This window comes from Rhinoraja longicauda, chromosome 6 (assembly GCF_053455715.1).
Source record: "Rhinoraja longicauda isolate Sanriku21f chromosome 6, sRhiLon1.1, whole genome shotgun sequence".
NCBI lineage: Eukaryota > Metazoa > Chordata > Chondrichthyes > Rajiformes > Arhynchobatidae > Rhinoraja > Rhinoraja longicauda.
The window spans coordinates 22,648,865-22,662,410 of NC_135958.1; the positions used below are offsets into that span (position 1 = coordinate 22,648,865).

At 47.9% G+C, this 13,546-nt stretch overlaps 1 protein-coding gene across 2 annotated transcripts in view; it reads right to left on the minus strand.

Moving 5' to 3' along the window:
- LOC144594831 (cadherin-5-like) overlaps nt 1–13,546 on the minus strand; it is a 41,423-nt gene that overhangs the window by 23,914 nt on the left and 3,963 nt on the right. The window contains exons 1-2 of one of the 2 annotated variants that reach the window (XM_078401735.1): nt 2,266–2,314; nt 616–804 (exon numbers count right to left, since the gene is read on the minus strand). In XM_078401735.1, coding sequence (XP_078257861.1) covers nt 616–804; nt 2,266–2,280 — 204 coding nt within the window. In that variant the 5' untranslated portion in view covers nt 2,281–2,314. Of the gene's footprint in view, nt 1–615; nt 805–2,265; nt 2,315–13,546 lie in introns of those variants that run through there. The other variant, XM_078401736.1, reaches the window with a different exon arrangement.

The window sequence follows — 13,546 nt, forward strand, 5'->3', positions numbered from 1 at the left end:
GAGGGACCTGGAGTTAGAGAGGGGGGTTAGAAGATTTTTGATGTGGGGGGGGGAGTGTCCATTTAGGGCTTTATACGTGAATAGGAGGTGCTTGAAGTTGATTCTGTACCGTACAGGGAGCCAGTGGAGAGAGGCCAGAATCGGGGTGATGTGGTCCCTTTTACGGGTACCCGTCAGTGGTGGTAGAGTTGCTGCCTCACAGCACCAGAGACCCAGGTTCGATCCTAATTATGGGTGTCGTCTGTATGGAGTTTGTACGTTCTCCCTTTTTCTCTGAGATCTTCGGTTTCCTCCCACACTCCAAAGACGTACAGGTTTGTAGGCTAATAGGCTTGGTATAAATGTAAATGTGCGGGGATCACTGGTTGGTGCGGACTCAGTGGGCCAAAGGCCTGTTTCCACGCTGTATCTCTAGTCTAAAGTCTAAGGTCTAACATATCTGCATTCTCTCTACAACTGTAACGGTTTGACACTATATTCCAAGTTAAACTAATCTCCTCTGCCTGTATGCGATCCATTTCCCTGCACATCCATGAGCTTATCTAACAGCCTCTGCAGTGCCACGATGGTACCTGTCTCCAGGTTGGATGGGGGAGTGGGGAGAGGGTGCCTCACCTTTCCGATTTGTCTGGGGTCTGAGTCGCCCTCCCAGCAGTGCAGTTGATTCCAGATCCAGTCCGACTGGAGTAGGCTGCTATTGCCTCCCATGGTGATGACCTGCTGAGACGCACAGACCACGGTGGTGCCCGCTGCCACCAGCAGCAGCAGTGAGAGCTTGGGCCCGGACATGGTCATCGTTGGGACCTGCAACACAACACAAGGCAGAGGTGACCACAAAGCCTCAGCTCACCCACAGTGTCATCGAGTCATGGAGCTGTACAGTAGGGAAACGGGCCCTTCAGTCCCTCTTAAATCTCACCTTAAGCCTGTGCCTTCTAGTTTTAGAATCCACTACCCTGGGAAAAAGTCCGTGAGTGTTCACTTTCTGACTTTATCACCTGTGCCCTCTAGTTTTAGAATCCTCTATCCTGAGAAAAAGACTGTAAGTGTTCATTTTAACACTTTATCCATGATTCCTGCCAACCAGGTTAGCATACTAGGCTAGTCCCATTCGCCTGCATTTGTCCATCTGAAATCTTCCTCTCCATATATCTGTCTAAATATCTTTTGAAAGCTGTAATTATATCCGTTTCTATGGCTTCCTCTGGCAGCTCGTTCCAGGTATGGACTACCCTCCGAGTCAAAAACGTTGCCCCCTGAGATACCTCTTAAAACTCTTCCCTCTCACTTTAAGCAGTCTTGGATGGAGCTATTTCAAACCATGATGCGATGCATCCCGATAACATGATTTAATAGGACGTCTTTAAGAGGGCCAGATATTTCGCTCAGAGGGTGGTGGGTATATAGAACCACCTGCCAGTGGAGGTAGTTGTGGAAGGGACAATAACAATATTTAAAGGATATTTGGATAGGTACATGGATAGGAAAGGTTCAGAGGGAAATTGAATAAATGCAGGCAAATGGGACTAGCGTAGATGGGGCGTCTTGGTCGGCATGGATGAGTTGGCCCAAAGGGCCTGTTTCTGTGCCATATGACTCTATAACTCACATTATTAAGGCAGAGGTTTCCTTGATTTTAAATAGACACATTTTACAGTAGTGTAGAACACAAAGTGCGAGAGAAACTCAAAGGGTTAAGCAACATTTATGGAGGACATGGGTTGGCGACATTTCTTCAATCTGACAAAGTGGTCTGAAGATCAGGGGTGGCACAGTGGCGCGGCGGTAGATTTGCTGTCTTACCGCACCAGAAACCGGGCTTTGATCCTGACTATGGGTGCTGAAGGTCCTTCTTCAGCATCACGGTTGATAAGGTCCAGGATACGTTCAGTACGTCTCCAACAACTCTCACCAACTTCTACAGAGGCGCCGGAGAAAGCATATTATCGAAATGCATCGCATCATGGTTTGAAACAGCTCCATCCAAGACTGCAAGAAATTGCAGGGAGTTGTGGATCCAGCCCAGACCATCACCTCCCTTCCATTGACTCCATTTGCACTTCACGCTTCCTTGGCAAGGCCACCAGCATAATCAAGGATCAGTCTCACCCTGGACACTCCCTCTTCTCCCCTCTCCCATTGAGCAAGAAGTACAGAAGTGTGAAAACACACACCTCCAGTTTCAGGGACAGTTTCTTCCCAGCTGTTATCAGGCAACTGAACCATCCTACCACAATTAGAGAGCAGCCCTGAGTTACCACCTACCTCACTGGAGACCATTGGAATCTTTGATCGAACTTTACTGGACTTTATCTTGCATTAGCATAATTCACGCTATTCCCTTCCTCCTGTATCTGTACACTGTCGATGGCTCAATTGTAATCATGTATAATCTTTCTGCTGACTGGATAGCACGCAACAAGAGCTTTTCACTGTAACTCGGTACATGTGACAATAAACTAAACTCAACTAAATATTGATTGTCAGGACAAGCTTGAGGGGCCAAATGGCCTCTTCCTGCTCCTGTTTCATGTCTTCTCATAAGCAGACAAACAAAGTATCGTGGAAACCGTCGGGAAAGAAGGAGAACTTCTTCAAAGTCTGAAGAACGGTCCCGACCCGAGACGTCACCTATCAATGTCCTCCAGAGATGCTGCCTGACCCGCTGAGTTATTCCAGCACAGAGTTCACAGATAAAGCATCAGCCCAGCCTCATTCTTTACAGAGTGTTGTCGGTGTGATTGCTCAGATAACTGAAGCTGAGTTCCTTTTCACAGGGCACAAGCCACAGCTTTGAGAGAGGGTCTCTTCAATGGATGAAGCTGAAACAATGCTGATTTTCTCTTGCGTTCGAGCTAACTTAGGTCTGCGTATAAACAAGATCCCAACCTTGCTTTAAATAAGCTCTGCTTGTTTAGCACACCCTTCCTGCCATTAAGCTGGGGAAATCTCTGTTGTGGAGATTGTCTGGTATTCTTCCCACTGGAATTGTTTGTGCATTGTGCAGACAGCCTGTTATTTTCCGCTGCGATATCGGTGTGGCCAGAGGGTTGCTTAGAGTGTTAACCTCAATGCCTGGTTGATAGAGGGGAGGCAGGTCCCAACTCCTACATGGGCGTACGTGAAGCAACAGCGTTGAATATTAAAGTCCGAGGTGGTCAAGAATGGGGATGAGAAGGAATTTCTTTAGTCAGAAAGTGGTGAATCTGTGGAATTCATTGCCATAGACGGCTGTGGAGGCCAAATCATTGGGTATTTTTGAAGTGGAGATTTGATAAGTTCCTGATTAGTAAGGGTGTCAAAGGATATGGGGAGAAGGCAGGAGAATCAGGTAGAGAGAGAAAAATAGATCAGTCATGATCAAATGGCGGAGCAGACTCAATGGGCCGAATGGCCTAATTTTCCTTTAGAGTAGTTTGAGTTTTAGTTTTAGAGATACAGTATGGAAACAGGCCCTTCGGCCCACTGAGTCCTCACCGACTAATGATCACTCACACACAAGTTCTAGTCAACACACGAGGGACAATTTACAGAGGCCATTTAACCTACAAATCTGTAAGTCTTTGAGGTTTGGGAGAAAACCGGAGCACCCGGAGAAAACTCACGGGGAGAAAGTGCAAACACCATAAAGGCAGCACCCGTGGTCAGGATCAAACCTGGATCTCTGGAGCTTAAGGCAGCAACTCTACCACTGCTCCTATGTCTTATGGGGTTACAGTCCACTATCTTTCTTAAAAGAAGCAGATTCAAGGAAAATTCAAGAATCAAGAATATTTAATTGTCATATGTACGGCAATGGAACAATGAAATTCTTACTTGTTATGTGTCCATTGATGCAATAACTCATAAATATATAATAATCAATAATAACAAATTAATAATCAGATATCTGTAATAGTGCAAAACTGATGTCCGTCGCGCAACCAAAGACATGGTCCATAGAAAATCATAATTGCTGAGGTAGAGGTTAGTGTTATTTAATTTGTTTTTTGTTTAACAAAGATACAGCATGGAAACAGGCCCTTCAGCCCATCAAGTCCATGCTGACCATCTATCACCTGTTCACACTACGTCTATGTTGTCCCACTTTCTCATCCACTCCCTACACACCAGGGGCAATTTACAGAGGCCAATTAATCTGCAAACCCACACGTCTTTGGGATGTGGGAGGAAACCGGAGCACCCGGAGAAAACTCACGCAGTCACAGGAAGTAAGTGCGAACTCCACACAGACAGCACCCGAGGTCAGGATCGAACCTAGGTCTCTGGCACCGCTGCGCCACCGTGCCACTCTATTCCAGTGCTCAAGGGTTCAATGGTTGCTGGGAAGATGCTAGACTTGAACCTGGTTGGTCAATTGAAAAACAAAGTCTGCAGATAATGGAAGTCTAAAATAAAAACAGAAAATACTGGAGATGTTCGGCACCTCAACTAACATCAGTGGAGAGAGAATTAGAGCAGCAGTGTTTTCGGTCAATCGGCTGGACTGTGTCTCCCTCTATGGATACTGCCTGATTAACTGTGTTAAAGAAAACTTTAACACGCACCACAAAGATTGGGTAAGGCAATCAAAATCAATTGGGTAAGCTCACCCCAGACACCCTTCTCAGATTGCTCGGACAACAGCTGTAAAGTAAGCACAAGATAGACACAAAAAGCTGGAGAAACTCAACAGGTCAGACAGCATCTCTGAAGAAAAAGGGATAGGTGAAGTAAGGACCTCTGATGGACAGAGAGCAACGAACACAGCTCAAGCCAACCTCAATGACAGCTAAGCAGATGTCCTGTTACCCTATCCACCTCATTTAACTTATGTTATTTTTGCGATTGCCATTTGTTCCTCCATCGCTGAGTGTCAGCAGTATTTTCCATTTCCGAATGGGAGCTAAGATAACTGACCCTTATCACTGTATCTAATAAGTTCCAGGAATCCCTCTGAACACGGGGCCAAGATCACAACATGTGGAGTCTTTGTCTTTATCTCGTAGCTAGCGGCCAGCACATAGACAAATCTCATCAGCCCATTGATAAGCTACTATTCTAATTTGGTAGAGCTTTGGAAGGCAGTAAATAAAGATTTTTAAAAGCAATATGAAAATAACCAATTTTGCCCAACGCTATTGAAAACTGAAAATCATCTGTGAACGGAATCATAAATAGAACTGAAAAGCACAAGACGCAGACCGACGCTCCTAATATGATCACAGCTGCTCTGCTCCCAGCCTCATCGTCTCCTCTCACCCACGTCCCAATAGCCATCAATTCCTTCATCTTTCTACAGATGCATCACAGCATGGTCTGGGAGCAGCTCCATCCGAGGCCGCAAGCAATGGGAGAGAATTGTGGTCGCAGTCCACACCATCACGCAAACCAACCTCCCTTCCATTGACTCCATCTACACTTCACGTTGCCTCGGCAAGGCCACCAGCATAATCAAGAACCAATCTCACCCTGGTCACTCCTCCCCTCTCCCAACAGGCAAGAGGTACAGAAGAGTGAGAATGCACACCTCCAGATTCAGGGACAGTTTCTTCCCAGCTGTTATCAGGCAACTGAAGCACCCTACAACTAGAAAGCAGTCCTGTGCTACTACCTAACTCATTGGAGACCCCCAGGCTATCTTTAATCGGACTTTACTGGACGTTTGTCTTGCACTAAATGTTATTTCCTTTATCATGTACCTGCACACTGTCAGCCGCTTGATTGTAATCATGTATTGTCTTTCCGCTGACTGGTTAGCACGCAAGAAAAGTTTTTCACTGTACCTTGGTACATGTGACAATAAACAATAAACAACATCAATAAACAACTCCTTAACTGCAGGAAGGATATGGATCATGTGCAAGCAGAGAGGATTAGTTTAACGGCATCATGTTCTGCACAAATAATGTGGGCCGAAGGGCCTCTTCCCGTGCTGTACTGTGCTGTTCTATGTTCTATGAGATAAGGAGAGGGGGAATGGGACTGATGACATTACTCTGCCGGAAGCCGGTCTGAACCTGATGGACCAAATGGCCTCCTTCTGTGTTGTAGTATACAATTAAATTAATGTCAACGGCTCAGGATTCAAAGTCATAAACTCAACCGTGGCAAAACGATGCAGTAATGGGAGTAGCGGAAACCAACAGGAGTCTACTCTGTGAAAGTCGCTTCAAGCAACATCAAGTATTCTTCTCCGCCCTCAGACCCATCAGTATTAGTCTCTATTGAAAGATCTCAATCGTCCGAAGAGATCAGGAGCAACATCCGTGAACGTGAGACCGTCCACACTAAATATAGGGAATTCCTAGTCATACAGTCATACAGCATGGAAACAGGCCCTTCAGCCCAACCTGCCCATGCCGACCAGCATGCCCCATCTACACTAGTCCCATCTGCCCATATCTAAACCTATCCTATTCATGTACCTGTCTATATGTTTCTTTAACGTTGTGACCGTGCCTACCTCCTCTGGCAGCACGTTCCATACACCCACCATCCTTTGTGCGAAAATAGTACCCCTCAGGTTCCTATGGAGTATTTGCCCACTCATCTTAAACCTCTGACCTCTGGTTCCCAATTCCCCTACTCTGGGCAGGAGACTATGTGTTTACTTGATCTATTCCTCGTCAGAAACGTTTCCAGGGAATGGTGAGATCGTAGAAGTGTCTCTGACCGAAAATAGAATAACAGAGTCATACAACGTGGAAATAGGCCCTTTGGCCCAACTGGTCCATGTCCATTGAAAAGCCTTTTGCTGCTTCCAAAACTAGATATTGACTGCACTGCTGCCTTTGTGCTGCTCCAAGGTCAGCCCAAGCTGTGGCATCCGCTCTTTCAGGGGAACCAGCGATCATTCCCAAGGGATGAGGCATTACTGCCCATAGAGTCATACAGCATGCAACCAGGCCCTTCGGCCCAACTTGCCCACACCGACCAATATGCCCCATCTACACTGGTCCCACCTGCCTGTGTTTGGCCCATATCCCTCCAACCTTATCCAATCCATGTACCTGTCTAAATGTTTCTTAAAAGTTGCGATAGTACCTACCTCAACTACCTCCTCCAGCAGCTTGTTCCATATACCCGCCACACTTTTACCTCAGGTTCCTATAAATCTTTCCCCGTGGCCCTGACTTTACATTAGTTCACACCCACCCACTGGAATATTTGCTGTTTTTGTTCTGATTGCCTTGATGGCAAAGAACAACTTTCACAATGTAATTCAGACAGGTCTGCCGAAAGCATTCAGCTCTTCAAGGTCGATTCACAAACTAATCCCAACAATACCAGGATGTTGCCAGGGCCTGAGAGCCTGAGCTATAGGAAGTGGTTGGGTAAGCTAGAATTTTATTCCTTGGAGTGCAGGAGGCTGAGGAGTGATCTTAAGTGTAAAATCATGTCAAAAAGAGTGGTGTGTAAAATCATGAGGGGTTATAGATAGGGTGGATGCACAGACTTCTACCCAGAGTAGTGGAATCAAGAACTGGGCCGGCAACAGATGACCTCAGGAAGGGAGGACTCCATAATGGCCCATTGTTGGCTGGGGAAAGATGAGCTAATGACGAGTAGGTCGACTAGGGTGGGAGAGGGGGTGGGGGAGGCGGGGAAGGGCGGGGGGGGGGGGGGGGGGGGGGGGGGGGGGGTGATGGGAGGAATGCAGGAGTTACTTGAAATGAGAGAAATCAACACTGGGTTATAAGGTGTCCAAATTTAATATTTGAGGGGCAAGATTTAATAAGAACCTGAGGGGCTACCTTTTCACTCAGAGGATGGTGGGTATACTGAAGGAACTGCCCGAGGAAGTAGTTGAAGCAGTTGCTATAAGAGCATTTAAAAGACACTTAGAGGGGTATGGTCCAAACATGAGCATACGGGACTAGCTTAGATGGGGCATCTTGGTCAGCATGGATGAGTTGGGTTGAAGGGACTGACTCCGTGCTTTATGACTATGACTCCGTGGCTCTAATCGGACTGTCCTACATAATGTTATTCATAGTCCAGGGAGGTGGTACGACTCTGAAGTGACAGGGTGTGGCGTCCTTTATTTCTCTTTGGGTTTTAATAGTTTGCCAAGAAGATGGTAATCTCAACATGGTCTCGGAATGAAAGGCTGGCTGGAAGTGGAGGCAGAGACCTTCCCTTCCCTTCCCTAGGGGAGCGTGGATATTTACGAATATTGATCCTATAGGAGCCAGCGCTGCCGTCGCAGCTGCGGCTTGCCTGCAGTCCGTCTGTCTTTTGTGTTTTTTGTTGTTTTTGTATGAATTGTAGTTTTAATATGGTGTAGTGTTTGTATGTTATGTTTGGGGGGTGGGAGGGAACGGGAACTGTAAAATTCTCTCTCCCGAACGGAGACGCGACCTATGTTTCTGTGTCGTGTCTCCGTTCCCGTTGCGTCCTACCACCACCGGCCATGCACCTGGGACCACCTGGGGCTCTGGTTCGCAGAGCCCGCGGCCCGGACTCACCACCTGCGGCGCTGGCTGCCTGCGGATGCTACGGGAGCGGCTGCGACTCGTCTCCGGAGGCTCCGGCGCGGGCCGCGTGGACGTCGGAAGCTCGCAGACCCCTGGATGGGGGCCGACATCGGGAGCTCCGGCAGCGGCAGAGGCAGCGTCTTCGCCCGCCCCGAATCGCGGGGCTTGGGTCAGCCCCCCGCGGACCTTTCACCGTCTGGCGCGGCCTGAAATAGGCCGTGGACCTTTCACCGCCCAGCTGGGGCTTCAATATCGGGAGCCCCGACCGCCCCGACGTGGCAACTCCAACAGCCTGACCGCGGGACAAGACGGCAGGGGAGAGAAAAAGACATTTTTGGCCTTCCATCACAGTGAGGAGGGACTGGAGGAGACTCACTGTGATGGATGTTTCTTTTTGTTTGGTGTTAGTTGTGATTGTATGTGTTATTGCATTTTTATTGATTAATCTTATTGGTCTTATTGTTTAACTGCGGGTAATGTTTCATTTCACTACACATTTATGTGTATGTGACAAATAAACGACTATTGACTATTGACATTGTCCAAGAGTCGGATTAATCGGCTTTAGGAATCAAAAGATACAGGGGTTTGGAGTCCAAAGATGTTGTAAAGATGTTGTAAAGCGAAGCTGTGTCAGTGAAGGGCCCACTTGTTTTGACATCGGGTCATACAGCCATTCTGCCCTCTATGTCCATGGCGAATCTCAAATATCCACCTAATCAATGGACCAATGGATCAATGGTGGTTTAATGGTGCTTTTATTGTCACATGTGCGAAGTGCTCACACAGTGAAATTCTTTTTCTTACAAACAGTCCAGTACAGTATTGCCCTACCACCAATCCCTGATCAATAAGTGTACAGAATAGTCTACTGTGCCCGCATGCAAGGGGCGCCATGTTTTGCCGCCATTTTCAAAGTCCACGCTCCAGTTCCTATGAGCGGTGCCTGTTCCAAGCAAGTCCCAGACTGTTGTGGGCCTCCTGCCATCTCCTTGCTTGGACACCATGCCTCTCTCCTCGCCCATCCACCTGGGGGCACCTCCTGCAGCCGACCACGAGGGCGCGATGGGCCAGACATTGGTTCCCTCTCCTCTCCTACCGGCCTCGCTCTTCGCCCGACACATCTGTCGTCGCTGGCTCCATCCTCCCGGTCTTCAGGGAACAAGCTTTTTAGGCACCAGTTTGGCAGCTTCCCCCTCCCAGGCTGGCAGTCTGCTGGGTCCAATGAGCGGTGGACCGGCTCGCAGGACCCCTCTGAAGCCACGATCCAGGGGTCTCGGGCTTGAGTGCGGCCACACAAGGCTCCGCCGCCTCTTGGGAGCCTTAAGCCATGTGTAGTAATTCCCTCTGTCTCTGGTACCACTGGGGAAACCAAACACTACATCGTCGTTGAGTCCACACACACAATCCTTCAAGCGTTACTCAAGGGTGGCACAATGACGCAGTGAATAGAACTGCCTCATCACAGAGCCAGAGACCCAGGTCTGATCCTGACCACGGGTGTTGCCCGTGTGGAGTTTGTACGTTCTCCCTGTGACCACATGGGTTTTCTCCGGGTGCTCCGGTTTCCTCCCACACTCCAAAGACGTACAGGTTTGCAGGTTAATTGCCTTCGATAAAAATTGTAATTTGTCCCAAGGATGTAGGATTGTGCTAGTGTATGGCGTGATCGCTGCTCGGCACAGACTTGGTGGGCCGAAGGGCCTGTTTCCGTGCTGGTCTTTAAAGTAAACTAAAGTAAACTTGCACTTAAATAGGATTGTGCTTATGTATAGTAATACTTTTACTGAACTGAATGCAAAAACTGCAACATCGGTATGGGGCAATAAAAAACCATTGAACCATTGAACTTCCAGCATTTGCTTTGACTACTTCTGGGTTTTCACAATTCCTGCTTCTGCTACTTTCACATTTTATTGTTGCCCCACCTACACTTCCTCCAGACTTGCTTTTAGTTATTCACTAGCTGTTCCACCAGTGACTGACCTTCCCTTGATCCTTCCCCTTCTCTCTTCCTTTCTCAATGTCATTTTAATTTGTTCACTTGGTTGTCACGGACAAGGTGGGCCACGGGGTCTGTTTCTGTGCTGTACAGCTCTGTGACTCTGCGAGGGTATAATATCGATACCCGACCAGAACATACATTCAACTGAAAAACGGCGTGCCAAAAGCATACTTGTGGATCCCTTTGATGGTGGGGAGGGCAGTAGTGATGGACCAGACAGTGTCTACCACTCTCTGTTGCTTACTTTGTTCCTGAGCTACAGAATGTAAAAGAAGGCCATGATGGAACCAATGAAAATGCTCCCTGCTCCCTCACTGTTCAAGAGAGTATCTGTTGACATAACGAAACTCCTCAATCATCAATTGAAGTACGATACAATATGATACGATAGAACTTATTCCAGGAGGGAAATAAATAACGCCTGGAGGAGGCATTGATGAGCTTTCTTTATGATTGCATCAATATGCTGGAGTCATGACAGGTCTTCAGAGATGTGCAAGAGTCAAGGGTGAAGGGAGTCAAGAGTCAAGAGAGTTTTTTTGTCATACGCAGCTACTCCCATGTCCCGTATTAGGCCCGGGGGCCGCTGTAGGCCCGGACACTGTAGGCCCGGACACTGTAGGCCCGGACGCTGTAGGCCCGGACACTGTAGGTCTGGACAGTGTAGGCTAACAGTGTTCGGGGAGCGGGGCTGAGTGTGTTCGCCTAACGGAGGTTGCATAGCAACCCGCCTCCTGGCCCGGGCGGCCTCCATTGGTGGAGCGGGAGCACATGGCCGCTGGCCGGGTGAGGTCACGTGGGGCGCGGGGCGGTGACGTCACCTTGTCCCGTATTTGGGAGTGAGATAGTTGGCACCCCTACCCGGGAACCAGCAAAACATCATGTCTGTATCCACATTGCCAATAAGCCACATACGAATTGTGCATGCTCTGTACCACTGAACCAACTTAATGATCAAAATGATGTTTACACAGTTCTATTTTCTCCCAGTAAACAAATGTACAAATAATGCCAGCAATGTTTCCAGCAGTGTTGATTCAGTGATGAATGCCTTGTTGGAAGTGTTTAGAACTTCCTTTGCCATTTCAACAAAGGTGTTTATCCATTTATTTTTGGACAGATTCGCTTTAGACCTTCGATTTTCAGAGATACAGCGCGGAAACAGGCCCTTGGGCCCACCGAGTCCATGCCAACCAGCGACAACCCTCTCCACCAGCACTGTCCTACACACTAGGGACAATTTATAATTTTTTACTGAAGCCAATTAACCTACAAACCGTTACGTCTTTGTAGCGTGGGAGGAAACCGAAACACCAGGAGCAAGCCCACTCGTTCACAGGAAGAATGTACAAACTCCGTACAGATAGCACCTGAAGTTAGGATTGATCATGGGGCCCTAGCACTGTAATGCAGCAACTCTACTGCTGCGCCACCATGCTGCCCTCTTCAAAATAATGTTGCCTGGGATTTCAGATAGGTTTGTCAGCATACTGTTAACTCATTTCACTCTGGGATATGTCAAATGTTTCATATTTTGAGGAATGGAGTAACATCCTTGAGGGGACCTTTGCCGTGAAATGATCCACAAACTTGAGACAACCAATAGATTGATTATGGAGACATCAGAAACTGAAGACCCTGGAATCTTGAGCAAAACACAAAATGGTGGAGGAACTTAGCAGATCGGCCAGCATCTGTGGAGGGAATGTAGTGACGATGCTTTGGGACTTTTCTGGGTTGCAGCGGTAGAGTTGCTGCCTTACAGCGCCAAAGACGGGGGTTCGATCCTGACTCTGGGATGTCTGTACGGAGTTTGTCTGTTCTCCCTGTGACCGCGTGGGTTTTCTCTGGGTGCTCCGGTTTCCTCCCAGGTTCCAAAGACGTGCGGATTTGTAGGTTAATTGGCTTCTGTAAATTGTCCCTTGTGTGCAAGATCGAGCTAGTGTACGGGTGATCGTGGTTGGTGTGGACGCAGTGGGCCGAAGGGGTGCGGGGAGAAGGAGGAATGACCAGGTTGGGATCATTCTTTCAATATGTTTGCTGCTTTTCAGGTCTGTGTGATGGACTGGGCTACATCTACAACATCCATTTCTTGTGTTCTTGGGCAGAGCCGTTCCCAAACCAAGCTGTGATGCATCCCGACAGTATGCATTCTACGCTACATCTGTAGAAATTTGTAAGAATCACTGGAGATAGCCAAATTTCCTCAGTCTCATTAGGAAGTAGAGGCATTGGTCATGGAGTCATACGGCATGGAAACAGGCCCATCAGCCCACCTTGCCCACACCGACCAACATTTCCCATCCACACTTGTCCCACCTACCTTAGTTTGGGCCATATCCCTCTAAACTCGTCCTACCCACGTACCTGTGCCAATGTTTCTTAGATGTTGTGAGAGTAACTGCCTCAATCACCTCCTCCAGCGCCAGCTTCACCCTGGCAAAAACCCTTCAATTTACACTTAGAATCATAGAAAATAGATGCAGGAGGAGGCCATTCAGCCATTTGAGCCAGCACCGCCATTCAGTGTGATCATGGCTGATCGTACACAATCAATAACCCGTGCCTGCCTTCTCCCCATATCCCTTGATTCCACTAGCCCCTAGAGCTCTATCTAACTCTCTCTTGAATCCATCCAGTGATTTGACCTCCACTTCCCTCTGTGGCAGAGAATTCCACAAATTCACAACTCTCTGGGTGAAAAAGTTCCTTCTCACCTCAGTTTTAAATGGCCTCCCGTTTATTCTAAGACAGTGGCCCCTGGTTCTGGACTTGCCCAACATTGGGATAATTTTTCCTGCATCTAGCTTGTCCAGTCCTTTTATAATTTTATATGTTTCTATAAAAGATCCCCCCTCATCCTTCTAAACTCCAGTAAATACAAGCCTAGTCTTTTCAATCTTTCCTCATATGACAGTCCTGCCATCCCAGGGATCCCAGGGCCCAAGGCTCCAAGGAGTTGCCTTGCAAACAGCGCTACAGGATCTTGTACTCAGGATGTGGCGAATGTCTCCAGCAATATGTGCTCCCTCAGAACAGAACTGGGAGCGTCAGATAAATGACGCACTCTTTGAAGTTGGAC